At 40.8% G+C, this 12278-nt stretch overlaps 1 protein-coding gene across 1 annotated transcript in view; it reads right to left on the bottom strand.

Annotated features, from left to right (window-relative positions):
* The window catches only part of ATP10B (ATPase, class V, type 10B), a 283845-nt gene that overhangs the window by 16307 nt on the left and 255260 nt on the right, over nucleotides 1-12278 (bottom strand). Inside the window, exon 24 of the mRNA XM_011947712.1 lies at nucleotides 11263-11367. Coding sequence (XP_011803102.1) covers nucleotides 11263-11367 — 105 coding nt within the window. The remainder of the gene's footprint in view (nucleotides 1-11262; nucleotides 11368-12278) is intronic.

The following is a 12278-nucleotide window of genomic DNA, read 5'->3' on the forward strand; positions in this document are numbered from 1 at the left end:
TGAGGAATTGCCACACTGTCTTCCACAATGGTTGAACTAATTTACACTCCCACTAACAGTGTAAAAGTGTTCCTATTTCTCCACATCCTCTCCAGCATCTGTTATTTCCTGACTTTTTAATGCTCATCATTCTAACTGGCATGAGATGGTATCTCACTATGGTTTTGATTTGCATTTCTCTAATGACCAGTGATGATGAGCTTTTTTCATATGTTTGTTGGCCACATAAATGTCTTCTTTTGAGAAGTGTCTGTTCGTATCCACTTTTTGATGGGATTGTTTTTTCTTGTAAATTTAAGTTTCTTGTAGATTGTGGATATTAGCCCTTTGTCAGATGGATAGATTGCAAAAATTTTCTCCCATTCTGTAGGTTGCCTGTTCATTTGAATAATAGTTTCTTTTGCTGTGCAGAAGCTCTTTAGTTTAATTAGATCCGATTTGTCAATTTTGGCTCTTGTTGCCATTGCTTCTGGTGTTTTAGTCATCTTTGGCCATGCCTATGTCCTGAATGGTATTACCTAGGTTTTCTTCTAGGGTTTTTATGGTTTTAGGTCTTACATTTAAGTCATTAATCCATCTTGAGTGAATTTTTGTATAAGGTGTAAGGAAGGGGTCCAGTTTGTTTTCTGCCTATGGCTAGCCAGGTTTCCCAACACCATTTATTAAATAGGGAATCCTTTCCCCATTTCTTGTTTCTGTCAGGTTCATCAAAGATCAGATGGTTGTAGATGTGTGGTGTGATTTCTGAAGCCTCTATTCTGTTCCATTGGTTTATATATCTGTTTTGGTACCAGTACCATGCTGTTTTGGTTACTGTAGCCTTGTAGCATAGTTTGAAGTCAGGTAGTGTGATGCCTCCAGCTTTGTGTTTTTTGCTTAGTATTGTCTTGGCTATATGGGTTGTTTTTTTGGTTCCATATGAAATTTAAAGTAGATTTTTCCAGTTCTGTGGAGAAAGTCAGTGGTAGCTTGATGGGGATAGCATTGAATCCATAAATTAATTTGGGCAGTGTGGCCATTTTCACGATATTGATTCTTCCTATCCATGAGCATGGAATGTTTTTCCATTTGTTTGTATCCTCTTATTTCCTTGACCAGTGGTTTGTAGTTCTCCTTGAAGATGTCCTTCACTTCTCTTGTTAGCTGTATTGCTAGGTATTTTATTGTCTTTGTAGCTATTGTGAATGGGAGAGTTCACACATGATTTGGCTGTTTGTCTATTATTAGTGTATAGGAATGCTTGTGATTTTTGCACACTGATTTTTTTATCCTAAGACTTTGCTGAAGTTGCTTATCAGCTTAAGATTTGGGACTGAGACGATGGGGTTTTCTAAATATACAATCACGTTATCTGCAAACAGAGACAATTTGACTTCCTCTTTTCCTATTTTAATATGCTTTATTTCTTTCTCCTGCCTGATTGCCCTGGCCAGAACTTCCAACACTACATTGAATAGGAGTGGTGAGAGAGGGCGACATCCTTGTTTCCTGCCGGTTTTCAACGGGAATGTTTCCAGCTTTTGCTCATTCAGTATGATATTGGCTGTGGGTTTGTCATAAATAACTCTTATTATTTCGAGATAAATTCCATCAGTACCTAGTTTATTGAGAGTTTTTAGCATTAAGAGGTGTTGAATTTTATTGGAGGCCTTTTCTGCATCTATTGGGGGTAATCGTGTGGTATTTGTCATTTGTTCTGTTTATGTGATGGATTACATTTATTGATTTGTGTATGTTGAACCAGCCTTGCATCCCAGAGATGAAGCTGACTTGATTGTGGTGGATAAGCTTTTTGATGTGCTGCTAGATTTGGTTTGCCAGTATTTTATTTAGGATTTTTGCATCAATGTTTAGCAGGGATATTGACCTGAAATTTCCTTTTTTTGTTGTGTTTTTGCCAGGTTTTGGTATCAGGATGATGCTGGCCTCATAAAATGAGTTAGGGGAGGAGTCCTTTCTTTATTGTTTGGAATAGTTTCAGAAGAAATGGTATCAGCTCCTCTTTGTACCTCTGGTAGAATTTGGCTGTGAATCCTTCTGGTCCTGGGCTTTCTTTGGTTTGGTTTCTATTAATTACTGCCTCAATTTCAGAACTTGTTATTGGTCTATTCAGGGATTTGACTTCTTCCTGGTTTAGTCTTGGGAGAGTGTATGTGTCCAGGAATTTATCTATTTCTTCTTGATTTTCCAGTTTATTTGTATAGAGGTGTTTATAGTATTCTCTGATGGTAGTTTGTATTTCTGTGGGATCAGTGGTGATATCCCCTTTATCATTTTTTATTGTATCTATTTGATTTTTCTTTCATTTCTTATTAGTCTGGCTTGTGGCCTATTTTGTTAATCTTTTCAAAAAAACAGTTCTTGGATTCATTGACTTTTTTTTTTGAAGGGTTTTTTTTGTGTGTTTCTAGCTCCTTCAGCTCTGCTCTGATCTTGGTTATTTCTTGTCTTTTGCTGGCTTTTGAATTTGTTTGCTCTTGCCTCTCTCATGTTTTTAATTGTGATGTTAGGGTGTTGATTTTAGATCTTTCTCACTTTCTCCTGTGGGCATTTAGTGCTGTAAATGTCCCTCTAAACACTGCTTTAGTTGTGTCCCAGAGATTCTGGTACACTGTGTCTTTGTTCCCATTGGTTTCAAAGAACTTCTTTATTTCTACCTTAATTTCGTTATTTACCCAGTGGTCATTCAGGAGCAGGTTGTTCAGTTTCCATGTAGTTGTTCAGTTCAAGTGAGTTTCTTAATGCTGAGTTCTAATTTGATTGCACTGTGGTCTGAGAGACTGTTAGGATTTCCATTCTTTTGCATTTGCTGAGGAGTGTTTTACTTCCATTTATGTGGTCAATTTTAGAATAAGTGTGATGTGGTACTGAGAGGAATGTATATTCTGTTGATTTGGGGTGGAGAGTTCTATTAGGACTGCTTCATCCAGAGCTGAGTTCAAGTCCTGGGTATCCTTGTTAATTTTCTGCCTCGTTGATCTCTCTAATATTGACAGTGGAGTGTTAAAGTCTCCCATTATTATTGTGTGGGAGTCCAAGTCTCTTTGTAGGTCTCTAAGGACTTGATTTATAAATCTGGGTGCTCCTGTATTGGGTGCATATATATTTAGGATAATTAATCCTTCTTGTTGTATTGATTCCTTTTCCATTATGTAATGCCCTTCTTTGTCTTTTTTGGTCTTTGTTGGTTTAAAGTCTGTTTTATCAGAGACTAGGATTGCAACCCTGCTTTTTTTTTTTTTTTTTTTGCTTTCTGCTTGGTAAGTATTCCTCCATCCCTTTATTTTGAGCCTATGTGTGTCTTTGTATGTGAGATGGGTGTCCTGAATACAGCACACCAATGGGTCTTGACTCTTTATCCAATTTGCCAGTCTGTGTCTCTTAATTGGGGCATTTAACACATATACGTTTAAGGTTAATATTTTTATATGTGAATTTGATCCTGTCATGATGTTAGCTGGTTATTTTGCCCATTAGTTGGTGCAGTTTCTTCATAGTGTCAATGGTCTTTACAATTTGGTATGTTTTTGCAGTGGCTGCTACTGGTTTTTCCTTTGCATATTTAGTGCTTCCTTCAGGAGCTCTTATAAGGCAGGCCTGGTGGTGACAAAATCTCTCATCATTTGCTTGTCTGTAAAGGATTTTATTTCTCATTTGCTTATGAAGCCTAGTTTGGTTAGATATGAAATTCTGGGTTGAAAAAGCTTTTCTTTAGGAATGTTGAATATTGGCCCCCACTCTCTTCTGGCTTGTAGGGTTTTTGTAAAGAGATCCGCTGTTAGTCCAATGGACTTCTCTTTGTGGGTAACCGGACCTTTCTCTCTGACTGCCCTTAATAGTTTTTCCTTTATTTCAACCTTGGTGAGTCTGACAATTATGTGTCTTGGCCTGTCTTGCTAGGTTGGAGAAGATCTGGACAACATCCTGAAGAGTGTTTTCCAACTTGGTTCCATTCTCCCCATCACTTTCAGGTACACCAATCAAATGTAGGTTTGGTCTTTTCACATAGTCCCATATTTCTTGGAGGTTTTGTTCATTCCTTTCCATTCTTTTTTTGTCTAATCTTGTCTTCATGCTTTATTTCATTAAGTGTATCTTCAATCTCTGATATCCTTTCTTCTGCTTGATTGATTCAGCTATTGATACTCGTGTATGCTTCACGAAGTTCTCATGCTGTGGTTTTCAGCTCCATTAGGTCATTTATGTTCTTCTCTAAACTGGTTGTTCTAGTTAGCCATTCCTCCAACCTTTTTTCAAGGTTCTTAGCTTCCTTGCATTGCATTAGAACATGCTCCTTTAGCTCGGAGGTGTTTGTTATTATCCACCTTCTGAAGCCTACTTCTGTCAATTCATCAAACTCATTCTCCATCCAGTTTTGTTCCCTTGCTGGTGAGGAGTTGTGATCCTTTGGAGGAGAAGAGGAATTTGGGTTTTTGGAATTTTCAGGCTTTTTGTGCTGGTTTTTTCTCATCTTCATGGATTTATCTACCTTTGGGTCTTTGATGTTAGTGACCTTCAGATGGGGTTTCTGTGCGGACTCTTTTTGGTTGATGTTGATGCTGTTCCTTTCTGTTTGTTAGTTTTCTTTCTAATAGTCAGGCCTGTCTGCTGGAGTTTGCTGGAGGTCCACTCCAGACCCTGTTTGCCTGGGTATCACCAGCGGAGCTGCAGAACAGCAAAGATTGCTTGCCTGTTCCTTCCTCTGGAAGCTTCTTCCCAGAGGGGCACCCACCAGATGCCAGCCAGAGCTCTCCTGTATGAGGTGTCTCCCAATCAGGAAGCACAGGGGTCAGGGACCCACTTGAGGAGATAGTCTTTCCCTTAGCATAGAGCTGGAGTGCTGTGCTGGGAGATCTGCTGCTCTCTTCAGAGCTGGCAGGCAGGAACGCTTAAGTCTGCTGAAGCTGTGCCTACAGCCACCCCTACCCCCAGGTGCTCTGTCTCAGGGAGATGGGAGTTTTATCTATAAGCCTGACTGGGGCTGCTGACTTTCTTTCAGAGATGCCCCACCCAGAGAGGGGGAATCTAGAGAGGCAGTCTGGCTACAGAGGCTTTGAGGTGCTGCAGTGGGCTCTGCCCAGTTCGAACTTCCTGGTGGCTTTGTTTACACTGTGAGGGGAAAACCACCTACTGAAGCCTTAGTAATGGTGGACTCCCCTCTCCCAACCAAGCTGGAGTGTACCAGGTCGACTTCAGACTGCAGTGCTCTCAGCGAGAATTTCAAGCCAGCGAATCTTAGCTTACTGGGTTCCATGGGGGTGGGATCTGCTGAATTAGACCACTTGGCTCCCTGGCTTCAGCCCCCTTTTCAGGGGAGTGAATGGTTCTATCTCGCTGGTGTTCCAGGCACCACTGGGGTATGGAAAAAACAAAAACAAAAACAAAAACCTCCTGCAGCTAGCTTGGTGTCTGCCCAAATGGCCGCCCAGTTTTGTAATTGAAACCCAGGGCCCTGGTGGTATAGGCACCTGAGGGAATCTCCTGGTCTGTGGGTTGGGAAGACTGTGGGAAAACTGTAGTATCTGGGTTGGAGTGGATTGTTCCTCATGGCCCCTCATGGCTTCCCTTGGCTAGGGCAGGGAGTTCCCCAACCCCTTGTGCTTTCCGGGTGAGGCAATGTCCCGTCCTACTGTGGCTCACTCTCTGTGGGCTGCACTCACTGTCTAAGCACTCCCAATGAGATGAGCTGGGTACCTCAGTTGGAAATGTGGAAATCACCCACCTGTGTTGATCTCACTGGGATCAACAGCAGGCTGGAGCTGTTCCTATTCGGTCATCTTGCCAGCCACCCCTTCTCTCATTTTTTCATCTTTTCATCTTTCCTACATCTGCAGAATTGACAGTTGTCTAGATTTTTTTCTCCTTCCCTTTTAGTAATTAATCTTAAGATACTAAAAAAAACCCGAACTTTTATGGAAAAATGTATAGATAAATGTGTATTTTTAGGGCTGGGCATGGTGGCTCACACCTGTAATCCCAGCACTTTGGAAGGCGGAGGCGGGCAGATCACGAGGTCAGGAGATCGAGACCATCCTGGTTAACATGGAGAAACCCTGTCTCTACTAAAAATACAAAAAATTAGCCAGGTGTGGTGGTGGGTGCCTGGTGTCCCAGCTACTCAGGAGGCTGAGGCAGGAGAATGGCATGAATCCGGGAGAAGGAGTTTGCAGTGAGCCGAGATTGTGCCACTGCACTCCAGCACTCTAGCACTCTAGCCTGGGTGACACCGCGAGACTCCATCTCAAAAAAAAAAAAAAAAAAAAGTATTTTTATTCTTCTATCCACTATGAAGGCTTTAGCATAAATTACCTGCCTATTGAATAACCCTTCCTTTTGCTGTGTCTTACAGTTTTAGCTTTTGTTTATGCTCTTGCAGAAGTATGTTCCTTTTTTTGTGAGGGCCTATGGGTAGTAAACCTTACAGAGTTTATTTGAAAATTGGATTTATTTTGTCTTACTCTTGATAGTGTAGCTTTTCTAGTTTTTTTTTCTCCTTCAGGTTTTTTGAAGATAATTACTGCATTGTCTCCTGGCTTTTCTTGTTTGGTCATCAGCATAGCTGTTCCTTTTCAAGTAATTTGTTTATAGTCTCTGGCAGACTTAAGGGTTGCCTCTGTATCTTTTATATTATACAACTTAATTATGATATATTCAGGCAATACATCCAGATTTTTGATAAATTTTCATTCTCAATGACAATTTCTTCAAATATTGTTTCTCCATCATTCTTTTTTCCTCCTGAGATTCCTATTTAGAGAGGTTGAAGCCATTTGTTCTAGCCACCATCTCCTCTTATTTTTCATATTTGTGTATCATTCTGGATAAACTCCCAAAACAATATTTCAATTTGGCAGTTTATTTTTTGCCAGTGTCTGATCTTGAGCAGATCCTACAAATTGTAGTTTTAATTTCAGTGCAATATTTTATTTTCAAGAATTCTAAATGTTTCTTTAGCTTGGTGGTTTCTAATATCAAACAGCTTCTGATAAAACTATACCTTCTTGGGAGGCACAGGTGGGCGGATCACGAGGTCAGGAGATCGAGACCATCTTGGCTAACACACTGAAACCCTGTCTCTGCTAAAATTACAAAAAATTAGCCAGGCATGGTGGCACATGCCTGTAGTCCCAGCTACTCGGGAGGCGGAGGCAAAAGAATCTCTTGAACCCAGGAGGCAGAGGTGCAATGAGCCAAGATGGCACCACTGCCCTCTGGCCTGGATGACAGAGCAAGACTTCATCTCAAAAAAACAAAAAAACAAAAAACCAAAACCAACCAAACAAAAACTATACCTCCAAACAGCTTGCCATTGTTATCTTTTCTTTAGATTTCTTTCTTGAGTAGGAGAATTTTAGACCCAGCAGTAGATGGTGTTCCAGTCTTCCCTACCCCACAGGAGCCAGAGTCCCCACTGCCATGATCTGTGTCCTGTCCCAGTTCCCAGGAAGTCTGCAGTTTGAGCCTTCCCAGTGCCTTCTTTTCCTCTTCCCTTCCTCATTGTATTGCAGCCCCTTCTGGTGTTTCTGGCCCATGAAGAAATTTATCCTGTACTTAAGCCTGGCTATGCTTTTTTTTTTTTTGTCTTATCACTTTGTTCTGTCATTGGCACACACTGGAGCAGAGGATTTTTAAAATATTTTAAGTTCTGGGATACATGTACAGAACATGCAAGTTTGTTACATAGGTATGCATGTGCCATGGTGGTTTGCTGCATCTATCAACCTGTCATCTGGGTTTTAAGCTCCGCATGCATTAGATATTTGTCCTAATGCTCTCCCTCCACTTGTTTCCCACCTCCTGACAGTCTCTAATGTATGTTGTTCCCCTCCCTGTGTCCATATGTTCTCATTGTTGAACTCCCATTTATCAGTGAGAACATGTGTTTGGTTTTCTGTTCCTGTGTTAGTTTGCTGAGGATAATGGCTTCCAGCTCCATCCATGTCCCTGCAAAAGACATTATCTCATTCTTTTTTTTATGGCTGCACAGTATTCTATTGGTGTGCGTGTACCACATTTTCTTTATCCAATCTATCATTGATGGGCATTTGAGTTGGTTCCATGTCTTTGCTATTGTAAATAGTGCTGCAATAAATGTTCATATGTATGTGTCTTTACATAGAATGATTTATAATGCTTTGGGTATATCCCCAGTAATGGGATTGCTGGGTCAAATGGTATTTCTGGCTCTAAATCCTTGAGGGATCGCCACACTGTCTTCCACAATGGCTGAACTAATTTACATTCCTACCAACAGTGTAAAGGCATTCCTATTTCTCCACTGCCTCACCATCTACTGTTTCTTGACTTTTTAATAATCGCCATTCTGACTGGCGTGAGATGGTATCTCATTATGGCTTTTGATTTGCATTTCTCTAATGATCATTGATGTTGAGCTTTTTTTCATATTTGTTGGCCACATAAATGTCATCTTTTGAGAAGTATGTGTTCATATCCTTTACCCACTTTTTGATGGGGTTGTTTTTTTCTTGTAAATTTAAGTTCCTTGTAGATTCTAGATATTAGCCCTTTGTCAGATGGTTAGATTGCAAAAATTTTCTCCCATTCTGCAGATTGCCTTTTCACTCTGATGATAGTTTCTTTGGCTGTGCAGAAGCTCTTTAGTTTAGTACATTTTCATTTTTGTTGCAATTGCTTTTGGTGTTTTAGTCATGAAGTCTTTGCCCATGCCTATGTCCTGAATGGTATTACCTGGGTTTTCTTCTAGGGCTTTTATGGTTTTGGGTTTTATGTTTAAGTCTTTAATCCATCTTGAGTCAATTTTTGTATAAGGTGTAAGGAAGGGGTCCAGTTTTTTTCTGCACATGGCTAGCCAGTTTTCCCAGCACCATTTATTAAATAGGGAATCTTTTCCCCATTGCTAGTTTTTGTCTGGTTTGTTGAAGATTAGATGGTTGTAGATGTGTGGTGTTATTTGAGGTCTCTGCTCTGTTCCATTGGTGTATATGTCTGTTGTGGTTACTGTAGTCTTGTAGTGTAGTATGAAGTCAGGTAGCATGGTGCCTCCAGCTTTGTTCTTTTCGCTTAGGATTATCTGGGTATACGAGCTCCTTTTTGTTTTCCTATGAGATTTAAAGCAGATTTTTCTAATTCTGTGAAGAATGTCGATGGTAGCTTGGGAATAGCATTCAATCTATAAATATCTTTGGCAGTATGGCCATTTTCACCATATTGATTCTTCCTATCCATGAGCATGGAATGTTTTTCCATTTGTGTCCTCTCTTATTTCCTTGACCAGTGATTTGTACTTCTCCTTGAAGATGTCCTTCACTACCCTTGTTAGCTGTATTCCTAGGTATTTTATTCTCTTTGTAGCAATTGTGAATGGAAATTCATTCATGATTTGTTGCTCTGCTTGTCTGTTGTTGGTGTATAGGAATGCTTATGATTTTTGCACATTGACTTTATATCCTGAGTTTTTGGGCTGGGCTGAGACAATGTTTTTTTGTTTGTTTGTTTGTTTTGACATGGAGTCTTGCTCCATAGCCCAGGCTGGAGTGCAGTGGTGCGATCTTGGCTTACTGCAACCTCTGCCTCCCAGATCCCAGTTTAAGCAATTCTCCTGCTTCAGCCTCCTGAAATCCCGAGTAGCTGGGATTATGGGCACATGCCATCATGCCCAGCTAATTTTTGTATTTTTAGTAGAAATGGGGTCTCACCATGTTGGCCATGCTGATCTTGAGCTCCTGACCTCTTGATCTGCCTGCCTCGGCCTCCCAAAGTGCTGGGATTACAGGTGTGAGCTCCCGCGCCTGCCCTGACAATGGGGTTTTCTAAATATACAATCATGTCATCTGTAAAGAGACAATTTTACTTTCTCTCTTCCTATTTGAAGATAAATAGGAATTCCTATTTTAGGAATAAAAAAAATTCCTATTTTATTTCTTTCTTGTGCTTGATTGCCCTGGCCAGAACTTCCAATACTATGTTGAATAGGAGAGGGGGTTTTCAAAATGAGAACTCTGTGATCCAAAACTACCTTTGAGTGGCTCTTAGCCACTGCCCAGCTGGTTATGGCCTGCTTTAGCTTGTGACAGTGGTGGTGGGAGGTTGGGGTGGAGAGTTCCATTGCAGAATGTAGGAACATGTTGAGCCTACTTGGGGCTGTTTTCCAAATTTTTAATGCTTGTGCTTCCAGAAAGCCATTTGAGCTTGGCTAAGGACAAATCTTTCAGCAAAGTGTTCCTGTGTACTATTCAATCTTATCTACTTACACTATTAGCATGGATGTTAGAGACTCACATATAAACTGCCAGGGTTCAAAACTTGCTTCTATCTTGCAGTGCTTGGGGGCAAGTTAAACCTTATTGCATCTACTGTATTTCTAAATCTGTGAAATGGGAATATAAAAACACCTAACACAAAGGATTCTAGAGGTTAAATAATACATACTAATCATGTAGAGAGACATCTGGCATAGAATTGTAAGCTATTAGTTTTTATAGTTATTACTGACTAGAAGAATCTAATTAGACAGGTGACATTGCCTTCTTAGATGTCAAAAATGTGAAATTTGGATATGCTTGAGATATGGTTACCTGGAGGCACATTTCTAAACATTCACCCTAAAATTAGATGTGGAGAATCCCTCCCTAACACACCTCAGGTATGTATGGTCAGTGGTCAGTGTTTTCCTTGTCTCTTAAACACCCCTAAACTTTTTTTTTTTTTTTTTTTTTGAGATGGAGTCTCACTCTGTCACCCAGGCTGGAGTGCAGTGGCATGATCTTGGCTCACTGCAACCTCCACCTCCCATGTTCAAGCAATTCTCCTGCTTCAGCCTCCCGAGTAGCTGTGACCACAGGCGCCTGCTACCACACCCAGCTAATTTTTTATTTTTAGTAGAGATGGGGTTTCACCATGTTGGCCAGGCTGGTCTCGAACTCCTGACCTCAGGTGATCTGCCCACCTCGGTCTCCTAAAGTGCTGGGATTACAGGCATGAGCCACCATGCCTGGCCATACCCCTGCACTTTTTATCAATTGATATTATCTATGTTTGCAACTAATTGTCTCATTGTTTTATATATGTTAGTTTTAACATCCTGACTAGATGAAAAGCAAGTTGAGGCCAGAATTTTATCTTTTTCACCCCTTTCATCTCTGTACAGATAGGACATAGGTAGCAGCTTAGTGTGTATTTATTGAGTGGATCAATAACACAGAATGAAACAATTCAGAAATTTGAGTATAGTCAATGGACAGGAGCACAATTTTCAAGCCAAAGTGGCTCTGGGATACTTACCCATGTCTTCATTTCCATTGCCTGGTGCAAGAGGATTGTGGTGAGGGAGATAGTGTTGATTGGTGTCCCAAAGGTAAAGACGTCTATATCAGAGCCCTTATAGGTCTGCAGAGGAGGAACAGACAGGCATTGTCAGGTATGTCTGTGGACTTAAAACTTTGGCTTTGACACAGTGTTTGTAAGGCATCAATGAAGGCAGTTTGTCGATGGAGAAGGAGGAGGCACCCAGCTGCCATCCGTGTGGTACTGATCTGAGGAACAGATCAAGATAAGAAAGGAATTGATAGGACTAATTTAGAAATGGTGTTTGCAGGAGTAAGCCAAGATGGGGATTGTAAAACCATTGTGGAATGAATGAAGAAAGAATTCATTGAGAGCCCATCAGACAGTATGCTAACAGCTGAGGATACTTCTGTGTTTGCCTACGATGAGTTTATGAGGCACAGTGGATGTGGTACAATTTAAGGAAGTAAGCGCTATAATAGAGGCAAGTACAAGGTACCCTGGGAACACAGAAGAGAGGATATACTAGCTGAGACCAGAATAAGAGGAGTTAATCACTTGGAAAGAGAGGGTAAATGCAGTTCCAGCAAAGGTCAGAACTGAGAGTGAACACAGAGTTTGTAGAACTCCAAAGAGTTCTATATTGTAGGTCTGTCGAGCATATTCAAGGGCAAAAGATATAGCAGGAAAGCCAAGCAGAGGCCTGGCCAGGGAGGTATTGTAAGCCAGGAAATTCAAGCAAAGCACAAGATCCCTGCCCTCCCCTAGCCCCATCATCTCGCTAATTATGAAAGAATAGGAGTCCAGAGATTGGATAAGCAACAGTGTTTACCTGGTGGCGATTGCTTCCCATCCTGTTCCCTGAGTCCAGGAAGAAGACATATATATTGTTTGCTACCTAAATTCTCATCATTTAAACTGAGGAATCAAACTGAGATTGGGCTGGTATCCCTTGCTATCTGCATTCTTGATACTTTTCTCAGATAATGTGCTGTCTCATTGTCAGAACTTGC

The sequence above is a fragment of the Colobus angolensis genome, unplaced genomic scaffold (genome assembly GCF_000951035.1).
Source record: "Colobus angolensis palliatus isolate OR3802 unplaced genomic scaffold, Cang.pa_1.0 Scaffold27, whole genome shotgun sequence".
Classification (NCBI taxonomy): Eukaryota; Metazoa; Chordata; class Mammalia; order Primates; family Cercopithecidae; genus Colobus; species Colobus angolensis.